This window comes from Ranitomeya variabilis, chromosome 4 (assembly GCF_051348905.1).
Source record: "Ranitomeya variabilis isolate aRanVar5 chromosome 4, aRanVar5.hap1, whole genome shotgun sequence".
Classification (NCBI taxonomy): domain Eukaryota; kingdom Metazoa; phylum Chordata; class Amphibia; order Anura; family Dendrobatidae; genus Ranitomeya; species Ranitomeya variabilis.
The window spans coordinates 319,465,791-319,480,074 of NC_135235.1; the positions used below are offsets into that span (position 1 = coordinate 319,465,791).

Here is a 14,284-nt window from a genome sequence, read left to right on the forward strand (position 1 = left end):
ATGCTGAAACCTCCACCCGCCACCCAGCGATTAGACCACACACCAACCTCCACAGAAAGCACAGACAGGGAAAACTAAAAAGCGCACCACGCCGCAGACACACAGGAAAACACTATAATGTGCACAGGGCAAAACAAACACAAATATAGGAAGGAGAAATATGACAAAGGATAATACACCACCAAATACGATATTTCTTCTCCTAGACCACCACTCCAGACCGAGATCACCAGGCACAAGACACAAGCTATAATCGGCGACGCCCAATGTCCAGAATGACTATTTAAAGGCCACGGGCGTGACCCAGCCTCCAACCAGATTACCAGCTAGATTAACCCTGGACAACCTGGTTAAAATCTAGCCGGTGCCACTGAGCGTATAGTGGACGAATGTGGAATTACCGCTGTCTGTCGGACGCCCTAGTGTGAATAGCGTCCGACATGACAGTACCTGTTATGATCCTTAGTGGCTGAGGATCACGAATAGACCAGCAAGTGAATAAACTAAGGACAAGCTCTAGGGAGATGGTAACTGGACTGTTGTGAAATTGGATTCTGGGCTCCCCCGGTGGCCACTGGTGGAATTGAACTTGTGTGCATCATCCTCTCTGTTCACCTGTTCCCATCAGGATGTGGGAGTCTCTATATAACCTTGCTCCTCTGTCAGTTTCATGCCGGTCAACAATGTAATCAGAAGCCTTTCTTTGCATGTTCCTGCTACTAGACAACTCCCAGCTAAGTTGGACTTTCGTCCTTGTTTGTTTTTGCATTTTGTTCCAGTTCACAGCTGCTGTTTCGTTACTGTGTCTGGAAAGCTCTTGTGATCTGAAATTGCCACTCTGGTGTTATGAGTTAATACTAGAGTCTTAAAGTAATTTCTGGATGGTGTTTTGATAGGGTTTTCAGCTGACCATGAAAGTGCCCTTTCTGTCTTCCTGCTATCTAGTAAGCGGACCTCGATTTTGCTAAACCTATTTTCATACTACGTTTGTCATTTCATCTAAAATCACCGCCAATATATGTGGGGGCCTCTGTCTGCCTTTTGGGGAAATTTCTCTAGAGGTGAGCCAGGACTGTATTTTCCTCTGCTAGGATTAGTTAGTCCTCCGGCTGGCGCTGGGCGTCTAGGGATAAAACGTAGGCACGCTACCCGGCCACTGTTAATTGTGCGGCAGGTTTAGTTCATGGTCAGTTTAGATTCCATCTTCCAAGAGCTAGTTCTTATATATGCTGGGCTATGTTCTCTCGCCATTGAGAATCATGACAGTTTGACCGGCCCAAAAGGGTTAAATTATTGGCTGAGAAAGGAGAGAAAAAAAAGTCTGCTGAAAATTTTTTTTTTTTCCTCTAGTTCTGAGTGTGCTCATAATTGAATCACTTGCTAGTCTGCCTATACTGCAGCCTTCCTCTCTTTCTCTCCTTCTAATCCTTGAATGGCTCTGTGTTCACCTGTTTGAAATGGATCTTCAGAGTGTAGCTACAGGTTTGAATAATCTCGCCACGAAGGTACAAAATTTGCAAGATTTTGTTGTTCATGCACCTATGTCTGAACCTAGAATTCCTTTGCCTGAATTTTTTTCAGGGAATAGATCTTGCTTTCAAAATTTTAAAAATAATTGCAAATTGTTTTTGTCCCTGAAGTCTCGCTCTGCCGGAGATCCTGCACAGCAGGTCAGGATTGTAATTTCCTTGCTCCGGGGCGACCCTCAAGATTGGGCTTTTGCATTGACACCAGGGGATCCTGCGTTGCTCAATGTGGATGCGTTTTTTCTGGCCTTGGGGTTGCTTTATGAGGAACCTCATTTAGAGCTTCAGGCGGAAAAAGCTTTGATGTCCCTATCTCAGGGGCAAGATGAAGCTGAAATATACTGCCAAAAATTCCGTAAATGGTCTGTGCTTACTCAGTGGAATGAGTGCGCCCTGGCGGCGATTTTCAGAGAAGGTCTCTCTGATGCCATTAAGGATGTTATGGTGGGGTTCCCTGTGCCTGCGGGTCTGAATGAGTCCATGACAATGGCTATTCAGATCGATAGGCGTCTGCGGGAGCGCAAACCTGTGCACCATTTGGCGGTGTCTACTGAGAAGACGCCAGAAAATATGCAATGTGATAGAATTCTGTCCAGAAGCGAGCGGCAGAATTTTAGACGAAAAAATGGGTTGTGCTTCTATTGTGGTGATTCAACTCATGTTATATCAGCATGCTCTAAGCGTACTAAGAAGCTTGACAAGTCTGTTTCAATTAGCACTTTACAGTCTAAGTTTATTCTATCTGTGACCCTGATTTGTTCTTTATCATCTATTACCGCGGACGCCTATGTCGACTCTGGCGCCGCTTTGAGTCTTATGGATTGGTCCTTTGCCAAACGCTGTGGGTATGATTTGGAGCCTTTGGAAGCTCCTATACCTCTGAAGGGGATTGACTCCACCCCATTGGCTAGTAATAAACCACAATACTGGACACAAGTAACTATGCGTATTAATCCGGATCACCAGGAGATTATTCGCTTTCTGGTGCTGTATAATCTACATGATGTTTTGGTGCTAGGATTGCCATGGCTGCAATCTCATAACCCAGTCCTCGACTGGAAAGCTATGTCTGTGTTAAGCTGGGGATGTAAAGGGACTCATGGGGACGTACCTTTGGTTTCCATTTCATCATCTATTCCCTCTGAGATTCCTGAATTCTTGTCTGACTATCGTGACGTTTTTGAAGAACCCAAGCTTGGTTCACTACCTCCGCACCGGGAGTGCGATTGTGCCATAGATTTGATCCCGGGTAGTAAATACCCTAAGGGTCGTTTATTTAATCTGTCTGTGCCTGAACACGCTGCTATGCGAGAATATATAAAGGAGTCCTTGGAAAAGGGACATATTCGTCCTTCGTCATCTCCCTTAGGAGCCGGTTTTTTCTTTGTGTCTAAGAAAGATGGCTCTTTGAGGCCGTGTATTGATTATCGGCTTTTGAATAAAATCACGGTTAAATATCAATATCCGTACCACTGCTGACTGATTTGTTTGCTCGTATAAAGGGGGCCAAGTGGTTCTCTAAGATTGATCTCCGTGGGGCGTATAATTTGGTGCGAATCAAGCAGGGGGATGAGTGGAAAACCGCATTTAATACGCCCGAGGGCCACTTTGAGTATTTGGTGATGCCTTTTGGTCTTTCAAATGCCCCTTCAGTCTTCCAGTCCTTTATGCATGACATTTTCCGCGATTATTTGGATAAATTTATGATTGTGTATCTGGATGATATTCTGATTTTTTCGGATGACTGGGACTCTCATGTCCAGCAGGTCAGGAGGGTTTTTCAGGTTTTGCGGTCTAATTCCTTGTGTGTGAAGGGTTCTAAGTGCGTTTTTGGGGTTCAAAAGATTTCCTTCTTGGGATACATTTTTTCCCCCTCTTCCATCGAGATGGATCCTGTCAAGGTTCAGGCTATTTGTGATTGGACGCAACCCTCTTCTCTTAAGAGTCTTCAGAAATTTTTGGGCTTTGCTAACTTTTATCGTCGATTTATTGCTGGTTTTTCTGATGTTGTTAAACCATTGAGTGATTTGACTAAGAAGGGTGCTGATGTTGCTGATTGGTCCCCTGATGCTGTGGAGGCCTTTCGGGAGCTTAAGCGCCGCTTTTCTTCCGCCCCTGTGTTGCGTCAGCCTGATGTTGCTCTTCCTTTTCAGGCTGAGGTCGACGCTTCTGAAATCGGAGCTGGGGCGGTGTTGTCGCAGAGAAGTTCCGACTGCCCCGTGATGAGACCTTGTGCTTTTTTTTCCCGTAAATTTTCGCCCGCCGAGCGGAATTATGATATTGGGAATCGGGAGCTTTTGGCCATGAAGTGGGCTTTTGAGGAGTGGTGTCACTGGCTTGAGGGGGCCAGACATCAGGTGGTGGTATTGACTGACCACAAAAATTTAATTTACCTTGAGTCTGCCAGGCGCCTGAATCCTAGACAGGCGCGCTGGTCGTTGTTTTTCTCTCGGTTTAATTTTGTGGTGTCATACCTACCGGGTTCTAAGAATGTTAAGGCGGATGCCCTTTCTAGGAGTTTTGAGCCTGACTCCCCTGGTAATTCTGAGCCCACAGGTATCCTTAAGGATGGAGTGATATTGTCTGCCGTTTCTCCAGACCTGCGGCGGGCCTTGCAGGAGTTTCAGGCGGATAGACCGGATCGTTGCCCACCTGGTAGACTGTTTGTTCCTGATGATTGGACCAGTAGAGTCATCTCTGAGGTTCATTCTTCTGCGTTGGCAGGTCATCCTGGAATCTTTGGTACCAGGGATTTGGTGGCAAGGTCCTTCTGGTGGCCTTCCCTGTCACGAGATGTGCGAGGCTTTGTGCAGTCTTGTGACGTTTGTGCTCGGGCCAAGCCTTGTTGTTCTCGGGCTAGTGGATTGTTGTTGCCCTTGCCTATTCCGAAGAGGCCTTGGACGCACATCTCGATGGATTTTATTTCGGATCTGCCTGTTTCTCAGAAGATGTCTGTCATCTGGGTGGTGTGTGACCGTTTCTCTAAGATGGTCCATTTGGTTCCCTTGCCTAAGTTGCCTACTTCTTCCGAGTTGGTTCCTCTGTTTTTTCAAAATGTTGTTCGTTTGCATGGTATTCCGGAGAATATCGTTTCTGACAGAGGGACCCAATTCATGTCTAGATTTTGGCGGGCATTCTGTGCTAGGATGGGCATAGATTTGTCTTTTTCGTCTGCTTTCCATCCTCAGACTAATGGCCAGACCGAGCGGACTAATCAGACCTTGGAGACATATTTGAGGTGTTTTGTGTCTGCGGATCAGGATGATTGGGTTGCTTTTTTGCCATTGGCGGAGTTCGCCCTCAATAATCGGGCCAGCTCTGCCACCTTGGTGTCCCCGTTTTTCTGTAATTCGGGGTTTCATTCTCGATTTTCCTCCGGTCAGGTGGAATCTTCGGATTGTCCTGGAGTGGATGCTGTGGTGGAGAGGTTGCATCAGATTTGGGGGCAGGTAGTGGACAATTTGAAGTTGTCCCAGGAGAAGACTCAGCTTTTTGCCAACCGCCGTCGTCGTGTTGGTCCTCGGCTTTGTGTTGGGGACTTGGTGTGGTTGTCTTCTCGTTTTGTCCCTATGAGGGTTTCTTCTCCTAAGTTTAAGCCTCGGTTCATCGGCCCGTACAAGATATTGGAGATTCTTAACCCTGTGTCCTTCCGTTTGGACCTCCCTGCATCTTTTTCTATTCATAATGTTTTTCATCGGTCATTATTGCGCAGGTATGAGGTACCGGTTGTGCCTTCCGTTGAGCCTCCTGCTCCGGTGTTGGTTGAGGGTGAGTTGGAGTACGTTGTGGAAAAGATCTTAGACTCCCGTGTTTCCAGACGGAAACTCCAGTATCTGGTCAAATGGAAGGGATACGGTCAGGAGGATAATTCTTGGGTGACTGCCTCTGATGTTCATGCCTCCGATCTTGTCCGTGCCTTTCATAGGGCTCATCCTGATCGCCCTGGTGGTTCTGGTGAGGGTTCGGTGCCCCCTCCTTGAGGGGGGGGTACTGTTGTGAAATTGGATTCTGGGCTCCCCCGGTGGCCACTGGTGGAATTGAACTTGTGTGCATCATCCTCTCTGTTCACCTGTTCCCATCAGGATGTGGGAGTCTCTATATAACCTTGCTCCTCTGTCAGTTTCATGCCGGTCAACAATGTAATCAGAAGCCTTTCTTTGCATGTTCCTGCTACTAGACAACTCCCAGCTAAGTTGGACTTTCGTCCTTGTTTGTTTTTGCATTTTGTTCCAGTTCACAGCTGCTGTTTCGTTACTGTGTCTGGAAAGCTCTTGTGATCTGAAATTGCCACTCTGGTGTTATGAGTTAATACTAGAGTCTTAAAGTAATTTCTGGATGGTGTTTTGATAGGGTTTTCAGCTGACCATGAAAGTGCCCTTTCTGTCTTCCTGCTATCTAGTAAGCGGACCTCGATTTTGCTAAACCTATTTTCATACTACGTTTGTCATTTCATCTAAAATCACCGCCAATATATGTGGGGGCCTCTGTCTGCCTTTTGGGGAAATTTCTCTAGAGGTGAGCCAGGACTGTATTTTCCTCTGCTAGGATTAGTTAGTCCTCCGGCTGGCGCTGGGCGTCTAGGGATAAAACGTAGGCACGCTACCCGGCCACTGTTAATTGTGCGGCAGGTTTAGTTCATGGTCAGTTTAGATTCCATCTTCCAAGAGCTAGTTCTTATATATGCTGGGCTATGTTCTCTCGCCATTGAGAATCATGACACTGGACTGATCGCAAATCTGAACCTATCCAAGACAACTAGAGGTAGCCGGTGAACGTGCCTAAAAAATTCCTAGACGTCCCGAGCCAGCCTAAGGAACTAGCTACCCCTAAAGAGAAAGAAAGACCTCGCTTGCCTCCAGAGAAATAATCCCCAAAGATATAGAAGCCCCCAACAAATATTAACGGTGAAGTAAGAAGAAGGCACATACGTAGGGATGAAATCAGATTCAGCAAAAGAGGCCCACTAGTACTAGAAAGCAGAAAATAGAGCAGGGGTCTATGCGATCAATAAAAAACCCTTACAAAATATCCATCCTGAGATTTCAAGAACCCACGCACCAACTAATGGTGTGTGGGGAGAAACTCAGTCCACTAGAGCATCCAGCCAGCGAGGGAATCACATTTTAGCAAGCTGGACAAGAAAACATGATAAACACTGCTGATCAAAAAATGAGCAAGGAAAACTTAGCTTGTCCTGGATGGACTGGGAGCAAGGTAGTCAGAAGGAATCTGAGTAGCACTGATTACATCGACAGCCGGCAACAAGTGGAAGTAAAACAGAGCTATATAGGAACCTCCCAGAGGATAACGAACCAGCTGATAGCCAGAGACCAGCAGGATAACAAACAAAGCCACCAGGGGGAGCCCAAAGCAAAAGTCACACCATACCACCAGTGACCACAAGAGGGAGCCTGAAAACAGAGTTCACAACAAGTACCCCGCCTTCTACGATGGACCCCAGGGCCCTCACGACTTATAGGACCCGGCTTGTCCGGATGGCGGCGGTGAAACATACTGACCAGCCGGTCCGCATGTATGTCCGAAGCTGGTACCCAAGACCTCTCCTCTGGCCCATAACCACGCCAGTGTACCAGGTACTGTAATGTGCGGCGCACTATACGAGAGTTAACCACCTTGGAGACTTCAAACTCCAAATTGCCATCCACCAAGACTGGAGGTGGCATCGGTGCCGCGTCCACGGAACCCACCACCTTCTTTAAAAGAGATCTGTGAAACACGCTGTGTATTTTATATACCGTAGGAAGCTCCAATCGGTAGGCTACTGGGTTAATGATGGCGGCGACCCTAAATGGACCAATAAACCTTGGACCCAATTTCAGGGATGGTACTTTGAGTTTTATGTTTTTTGTGGACAACCACACCCAATCACCCACACTCAGGTCCAGACCTGGCACACGTTTACTGTCAGCCACTCGTTTGTACCTTGCACCCACCCTCAGCAAGCGCTGTTTCACTTTCCTCCAAACAGATGACAGTTGTGCTCCTAGCTGGTCCTCCTCCGGAACACCAGCAGAGCCACCCTGACGCAGAGTACAAAATTGAGGATGGTGCCCGTAAACACAAAAGAACGGGGACTCCCCAGACAATTCCTGGTGGTGATTATTAATGGCAAACTCAGCCAAAGGAAGGAACGTCAACCACTCCTCCTGGTTGTCAGAAACAAAGCAGCGTAAGTACTGCTCCAAATTCTGGTTCATACGCTCGGTCTGACCATTTGACTGAGGATGAAACGCCGAAGAATGCGACAACTTGATCCCCAGCCGTGAGCAAAATGCTTTCCAAAACTTTGCCACAAACTGAGTACCCCTATCCGACACTATGTCAGACGGGACCCCATGAAGTCTGACCACCTACTGCACAAAAACCTGAGCCAGAGTCTTCGCGTTAGGCAACGAAGGCAAGGACACAAAGTGCAACATCTTTGAGAACCGATCAACAACCACCAAGATGACCGTGTTCCCAGCTGAGGAGGGTAGGTCTGTAATAAAATCCATGGAGATCTCCGTCCATGGCCTACTGGGTACCCCTAGAGGATGTAATGAGCCAGCAGGATGGGAGCGAGGCGTCTTATCCCTAGCACACGTGGTACATGCTGATACGTACGAGACCACGTCCTGTCGGATTTTGGCCACCAAAACCGACGCGACACCAACTTCAAGGTACCCCTAACCCCTGGATGGCCAGCCAGAACAGTATCATGATGCTTACCCAACACATTTAGGCGAAGATGGAGCGGTACAAATGATTTGTTAATGGGAAGCTCTGGTGGTACTTCTTCCTGAGCCTCGGCAATCTCAGCCTCAACCTCTGTCATGAGAGCCGAGACCACTACACACTTTTGGAGGATGGGTACCGGATCTTCCCGAGGTTCTCCCCCCGGAAAACACCTGGATAAAGCATCTGCCTTAGTGTTCTTAGACCCCGGACGGTACGTGACAAAAAAGTTGAATCGCGTGAAAAACAATGCCCAGCGAGCCTGCCTGGGGGACAGACGCTTGGCTGACTCTAAATAAAGCAGATTTTTATGGTTGGTGATAACTGTAACCTGGTGGACCGACCCCTCCAAGAAGTGTCGCCATTCCTCAAAAGCCAACTTGATAGCCAACAACTCCCTGTTGCCGATATCATAGTTACGTTCGGCGGGCGACAGCTTCTTGGAAAAGTAGGCGCATGGACGCAACTCGCCCAAGGATGAGCCTTGTGACAGCACCGCCCCCACTCCAACCTCAGACGCATCGACTTCCACGGTAAATGGTTTTGATACATCCGGTTGCACCAGAATGGGGGCCGAAGCAAAACTGTTCTTCAGAAATTCGAATGCGCGCACAGCAGCCTCAGGCCAGGCGGAGAAATTGGTACCCTTTTTCGTCATGTCAGTAAGCGGTTTAGCAATGGTAGAAAAATCTTTGATAAATTTTCTATAATAATTAGAAAATCCAAGGAACCGCTGGAGTGCTTTTAGGTTATCAGGCCGTTCCCAATGCAGCACCGCTTGCACCTTAGCATCCATTTTAAACCCTGAAGCAGACACAATATAACCCAAGAAAGGCAACTCCTGAACCGAAAAAACACATTTCTCCAGTTTTGCATAGAGCTTATTTTCTCTGAGTAGCTGTAACACCTGCCTCACATGCTCTAAATGAGTATCACGGTCGCATGAATAAATGAGAATGTCATCTAGGTACACAATAACGAATTTCCCCAGTACATGCGAGAACACATCATTTATGAAATGTTGAAATACAGCAGGCGCGTTTGTCAACCCAAATGGCATCACCAAATTTTCAAAATGACCCTCAGGAGTATTAAAAGCCATCTTTCACTCATCACCTTGACGGACTCTTATGAGGTTGTACGCCCCCCTGAGGTCAAGCTTGGAAAACCACTTAGCACCAGCCACCTGGTTGAACAAATCAGGTATCAGTGGCATAGGGTATGGATCACGAACCGTAATCTGGTTTAACTCCCTGAAATCCAGACACGGGCGTAGTCCGCCATCTTTCTTCTTAACGAAGAAGAACCCCGCTGCCACCGGCGAGGACGAAGGCCTGATGTGCCCTTTGCTCAAACTCTCAGCAATGTAGTCTTTTAAAGCTTGCCTCTCAGGACCAGAGATGTTAAACATCCTAGCTTTCGGCAATTTGGCCCCTGGTTTAAACCTAATAGTACAGTCATAGGGTCGATGTGGTGGCAATTCTGAGCAACCCTTCTCAGAGAACACATCTGCGAAATCCAGCAGTGACTCAGGAATGCTAGGAGTCACAGCAGACACACATGTGGCCAGGCAATTCTCCTGGCAGAATCGGCTCCACTGAATTATGTCCTGAGTTTTCCAGTCAATCACAGGGTTGTGCATAGACAACCACGGAAAACCTAGAACCATTTGTGCAGGAAGATTACTGAGCACCCTACATGTAACTTGCTCAGAATGTAGGACCCCAATGTGGAGTTTAACCTCAGCCACAAACTCAGTAATCTCCCCCTGTGGGAGTCGAGTAGCATTGATGGTGACCACCCGGATAGGATGAGGCAGTTTTTCGACCGTGAACCTGGCCGTGCGCGCAAACTCCTCATCAATGAGATTAGTGGCCGACCCACTATCCAAAAAAACAGTGATTGGCAGCTCTCTGCCAGCGACCATAACTCTGGCAGGGAGCATACATTGAGAGATTACCATGGAGGATATGCATAAGCTCAGATTGGCCTCCTCCACACCCTCTGAGCTTAGTAGTTTTCTTAGAAAACAGAGGACAAGCATTTACATAATGCCCTTTTTTACCACAGCAAAAACAGGCTCCCTGCTTCCTGAGTGAGGGGGCTCGATGATGTGACACCCCTGCGATTTGCATAGGCTCCGTGGGCTCACCTGCAGCAACCTCACGTGCACCTACGCCCTCCTCCATAAGAGGCATCTCTTGCACCCCCTGACGCAAACGGCGATCAATGCGGACAACAAGACTCATGGCAGACTCTAGAGAAGCAGGAGTCTCATACATCAGGAAGGCTTGTTTAACCCTTCTCGAAACCCATTGTACAAACTGACTCCGCAGCGCCGGGTCATTCCATTGTGTGTCCACCGCCCAGCGGCGAAATTCAGAACAGTAATCCTCCGCCATTCGCTCTCCCTGGCGGAGAGCGCGTATTTTAGATTCTGCTAGAGCCAATCTGTCAGGATCATCATATATGAGTCCAAGAGCAGAAAAAAATTTTTCCACTGAGTTAAATGCAGCTGAATCAGATGGTAATGAAAATGCCCATGCTTGAGGGTCTCCGTTCAGTAATGACAATACCAGGTCCACACGCTGAGCCTCATTACCTGAGGAAACTGGGCGCATACAAAAATATAATTTGCAAGCCTCACGAAAAACAACAAATTTACTGCGTTCCCCAGTAAACCTCTCAGGTAAAGGAATCTTTGGCTCTGCAACTCTACCTGCATTTTCAGCTTGCACATTAGATACTACAAGACCCTGTTGCTGAACTGCCCCCTTCAACTCAGTGACCTGTAAGGACAGCGCCTCCAACTGGCGGGTTATGGAAATCATGGGATCCATGGCATCCAAAATTTATTTTGGCCGATTATAATGTCACGGGGGTACTGGGTAGACTACAGCTGATTACCCGGGCCCCTGCGATATCCCTCAGACTAGGGAAAACCCTGTCTGTCCCTCTCCCAGAATTTACACTGATGGTGTGCTTGTCTGGGCCGCCAGGCCTGACCCTGACTCCTGTTTCAGCCCTATGCTGAAACCTCCACCCACCACCCAGTGATTAGACCACGCACCAACCTCCACAGAAAGCACAGACAGGGAAAACTAAAAAGCGCACCACGCCGCAGACACACAGGAAAACACTATAATGTGCACAGGGCAAAACAAACACAAATATAGGAAGGAGAAATATGACAAAGGATAATACACCACCAGATACGATATTTCTTCTCCTAGACCACCACTCCAGACCGAGATCACCAGGCACAAGACACAAGCTACAATCGGCGACGCCCAAAGTCCAGAATGACTATTTAAAGGCCACGGGCGTGACCCAGCCTCCAACCAGATTACCAGCTAGATTAACCCCGGACAACCTGGATAAAATCTAGCCGGCGCCACTGAGCGTATAGTGGACGAATGTGGAATTACCGCTGTCTGTCGGACGCCCTAGTGTGAATAGCGTCCGACATGACATATGGCCTCACCTTTCCTACTATACTCACTTTTTCTTCACTCCACTGTCACGCGCATTTTCTTGTGAAGCCAGCAGCTGACTTTGGCGTGTGATGGGAGCATATGACGTCACTGCCATGCACACCGTTAAGTCAGCTGCTGTCCTCTGATTGGCCGCCAGCGTGTATTGTTGCGCATGGACCCAATGAGTATGTGCAAGGCAATACACTTCACCTGGATGTGTATCCAAGGATGCACATCCAGCTGAAGTTTCTTCTCGTCTGGGTGGGCCCCTGACACGCTGGGCCCAATCGCAGCTCCTTACTGTTTCCTCACTTCCTGGTTTCTATCAAGTGCTTTATTTTGGAGCATGTGCACTGCTATCTTAGCATTTACACACAGAAATAACAGGGCATTTGAACAAGCACAGAGATCTAACAGCTAGATCAGAGATCCATGATTAGAAGACCTGCTGTGAAAGCTTACGACTGGTGAAATATAACTGCATCTCTTCAGAGGATGAGACAGGAGGGAAGGAGGCAAACAGCAAACTGCTATATAGAAATCAATGAGCTGGAGAGAGCTGGCTGGTATGCTAGGAGTCAACTCGTCTCCTGAAATGTAATCACTGCACACTCTCAGCTAGGGTATGAAGACCAAGTTTCATGGAAACCAGCTGTACACTAAAAAAGGTATAAAGTATCACAGCAGGAAAATTACAGCAGTTAGAAAAAAGCAAGTGAATTGTAAACTTGCTTATTTTTATGCTGTCTAACAAACTAAAGCAATTAAAGAACACATCTTTAAGTTAATTCCATTGATATGGTCAAAAACATTTATCTAAACTAAAACCTTAAAATGTAAATTGTATGGACTTACGGCAGAAATTTCTACTCCTCCACTGGCCAACATCTACTGCAGCATTTTGGCAAGCCATGGCATAACGGCTGACTGAGTCACAAAGTTCTGTTTGGTTCCCTCCACTTTGGCACAAACGAAATAAGCAGGTCCTATAGTAAGCAGACACATTAACCACAGCATGGCAGTCTAGAAATGAGCTATTGCTGGGATCATTAATTATTCCGCACTTGGATCGGCTTTTGTAATACTTGAGCAGTTCCGAATCATTGTTGCAAGCCTTCAGCAGATCTCCACATTCTCCATTGCAAATCTCGTCAAAAGTGGTCCAGCTTTCTAAGAATACGGCCACGTTGTCTGTACATTTACCATTTGGGAAGCAAAATTCATCTTCGCTATTTCCGTTGAAGTAACCACATAGTCCTCCGGTGCAGTTGTAGTAAAATGTGGAGAGAGTGATGTGAAGGAGACCTTGGTCTGAATACTGTATTCGAACCAGTCCTTCAGACTCAATTACTGTGCCGTTTTTGTTACGATATATTTCCAGCTCACCAGATGGCAGATAATATGGAAGCTCCACTTGAAATCCATTAACCTGGAAGATCAAAGCAGAACTTGTTAACATGAGGCAAAGCACAAAGACGGGGAGAAGTGTAGTATTTATCACAAAATACTTATAGCATTATTTCATATAGTTAAAGGGGTTGTCTGGGCAGAGGCATTTTTTGAAAATTCTGTGAAAAAACAACAATACTTGCATTATCAATCCCTTACGTTCAGTATTTGGTCACAATTTCATGTTAGTATTTGTAAGATAAAACCAGGAGTGGGTGATAAAGTGGTGATGACGTGTTTCTATTATACTTTCCCTCTGATTGTTCCTCTCCTGGTTTTGGTTCAGAAATACTGATGTAAAATACTGACCAAATACTGAAGGTGTGAATGTGTGAATGTGGCCCAAAGGTGAGTTAAACATAGCATTTTGCAGAAAAATGCTACTTTTCTAATGTCATTTTTCATGGTGTTTTTTGTTTTTGTCTTTGCCTTTGGGACAAAACTCTGTCCCCAGTTGTCATTATATATTCTGCTATGAAATTAAGAAACCACTACATACTACATATTTTATATTCTAACTTATTTGTGGCAGTCTAGAACAGTAACCTCTGCGGAACGCTGTAAAAAATGGATATGATATAACTTCCTGATATGTGCCATAAAGTGGCTGCATTTTTTCTTTGTATGTGAAGAACCTTGATTTTATATATATATATATATATATATATATATATATATATATATATATATAATTTTATATATATAAAATTGGGGTCACACGTGGACGCTCTACATCATGGATGCCATAATACAGCCATGTGTTCATTAGTTTTACCATGACCTAGAGGGAGGCCAGAATACATTTGTTTTTGCAAAAGCCCAGATGCATATTCTCAATTCAAAAAACGCTATTTACCTGCAGATATAGTGATAATCTGTAGGTCAACAACATTCAGATTACATGTTGATGCCTTATTGGATCAGCAGCTACAGGGACAAAATAAACTTACATTCTCCATGCAGTTACAGATATCAGGACGGTGCAGGGAGCGGTTACAGTTCCCATTCACTATGAGGTGAGCTGTAGTCACTCCCCATGCATATTGATTGATATGCTGTTCTGCACAGACAAGCTGCACACACACGTTGAGGTGTTAC

The 14,284-nt window shown here is 46.3% G+C and overlaps 1 protein-coding gene across 1 annotated transcript in view; it reads right to left on the minus strand.

Annotated features, from left to right (window-relative positions):
* The window catches only part of TECTA (tectorin alpha), a 182,801-nt gene that overhangs the window by 71,257 nt on the left and 97,260 nt on the right, over positions 1 to 14,284 (minus strand). Inside the window, exon 9 of the mRNA XM_077250468.1 lies at positions 12,593 to 13,166. Within this exon, the coding sequence (XP_077106583.1) occupies positions 12,593 to 13,166 (574 nt within the window). The remainder of the gene's footprint in view (positions 1 to 12,592; positions 13,167 to 14,284) is intronic.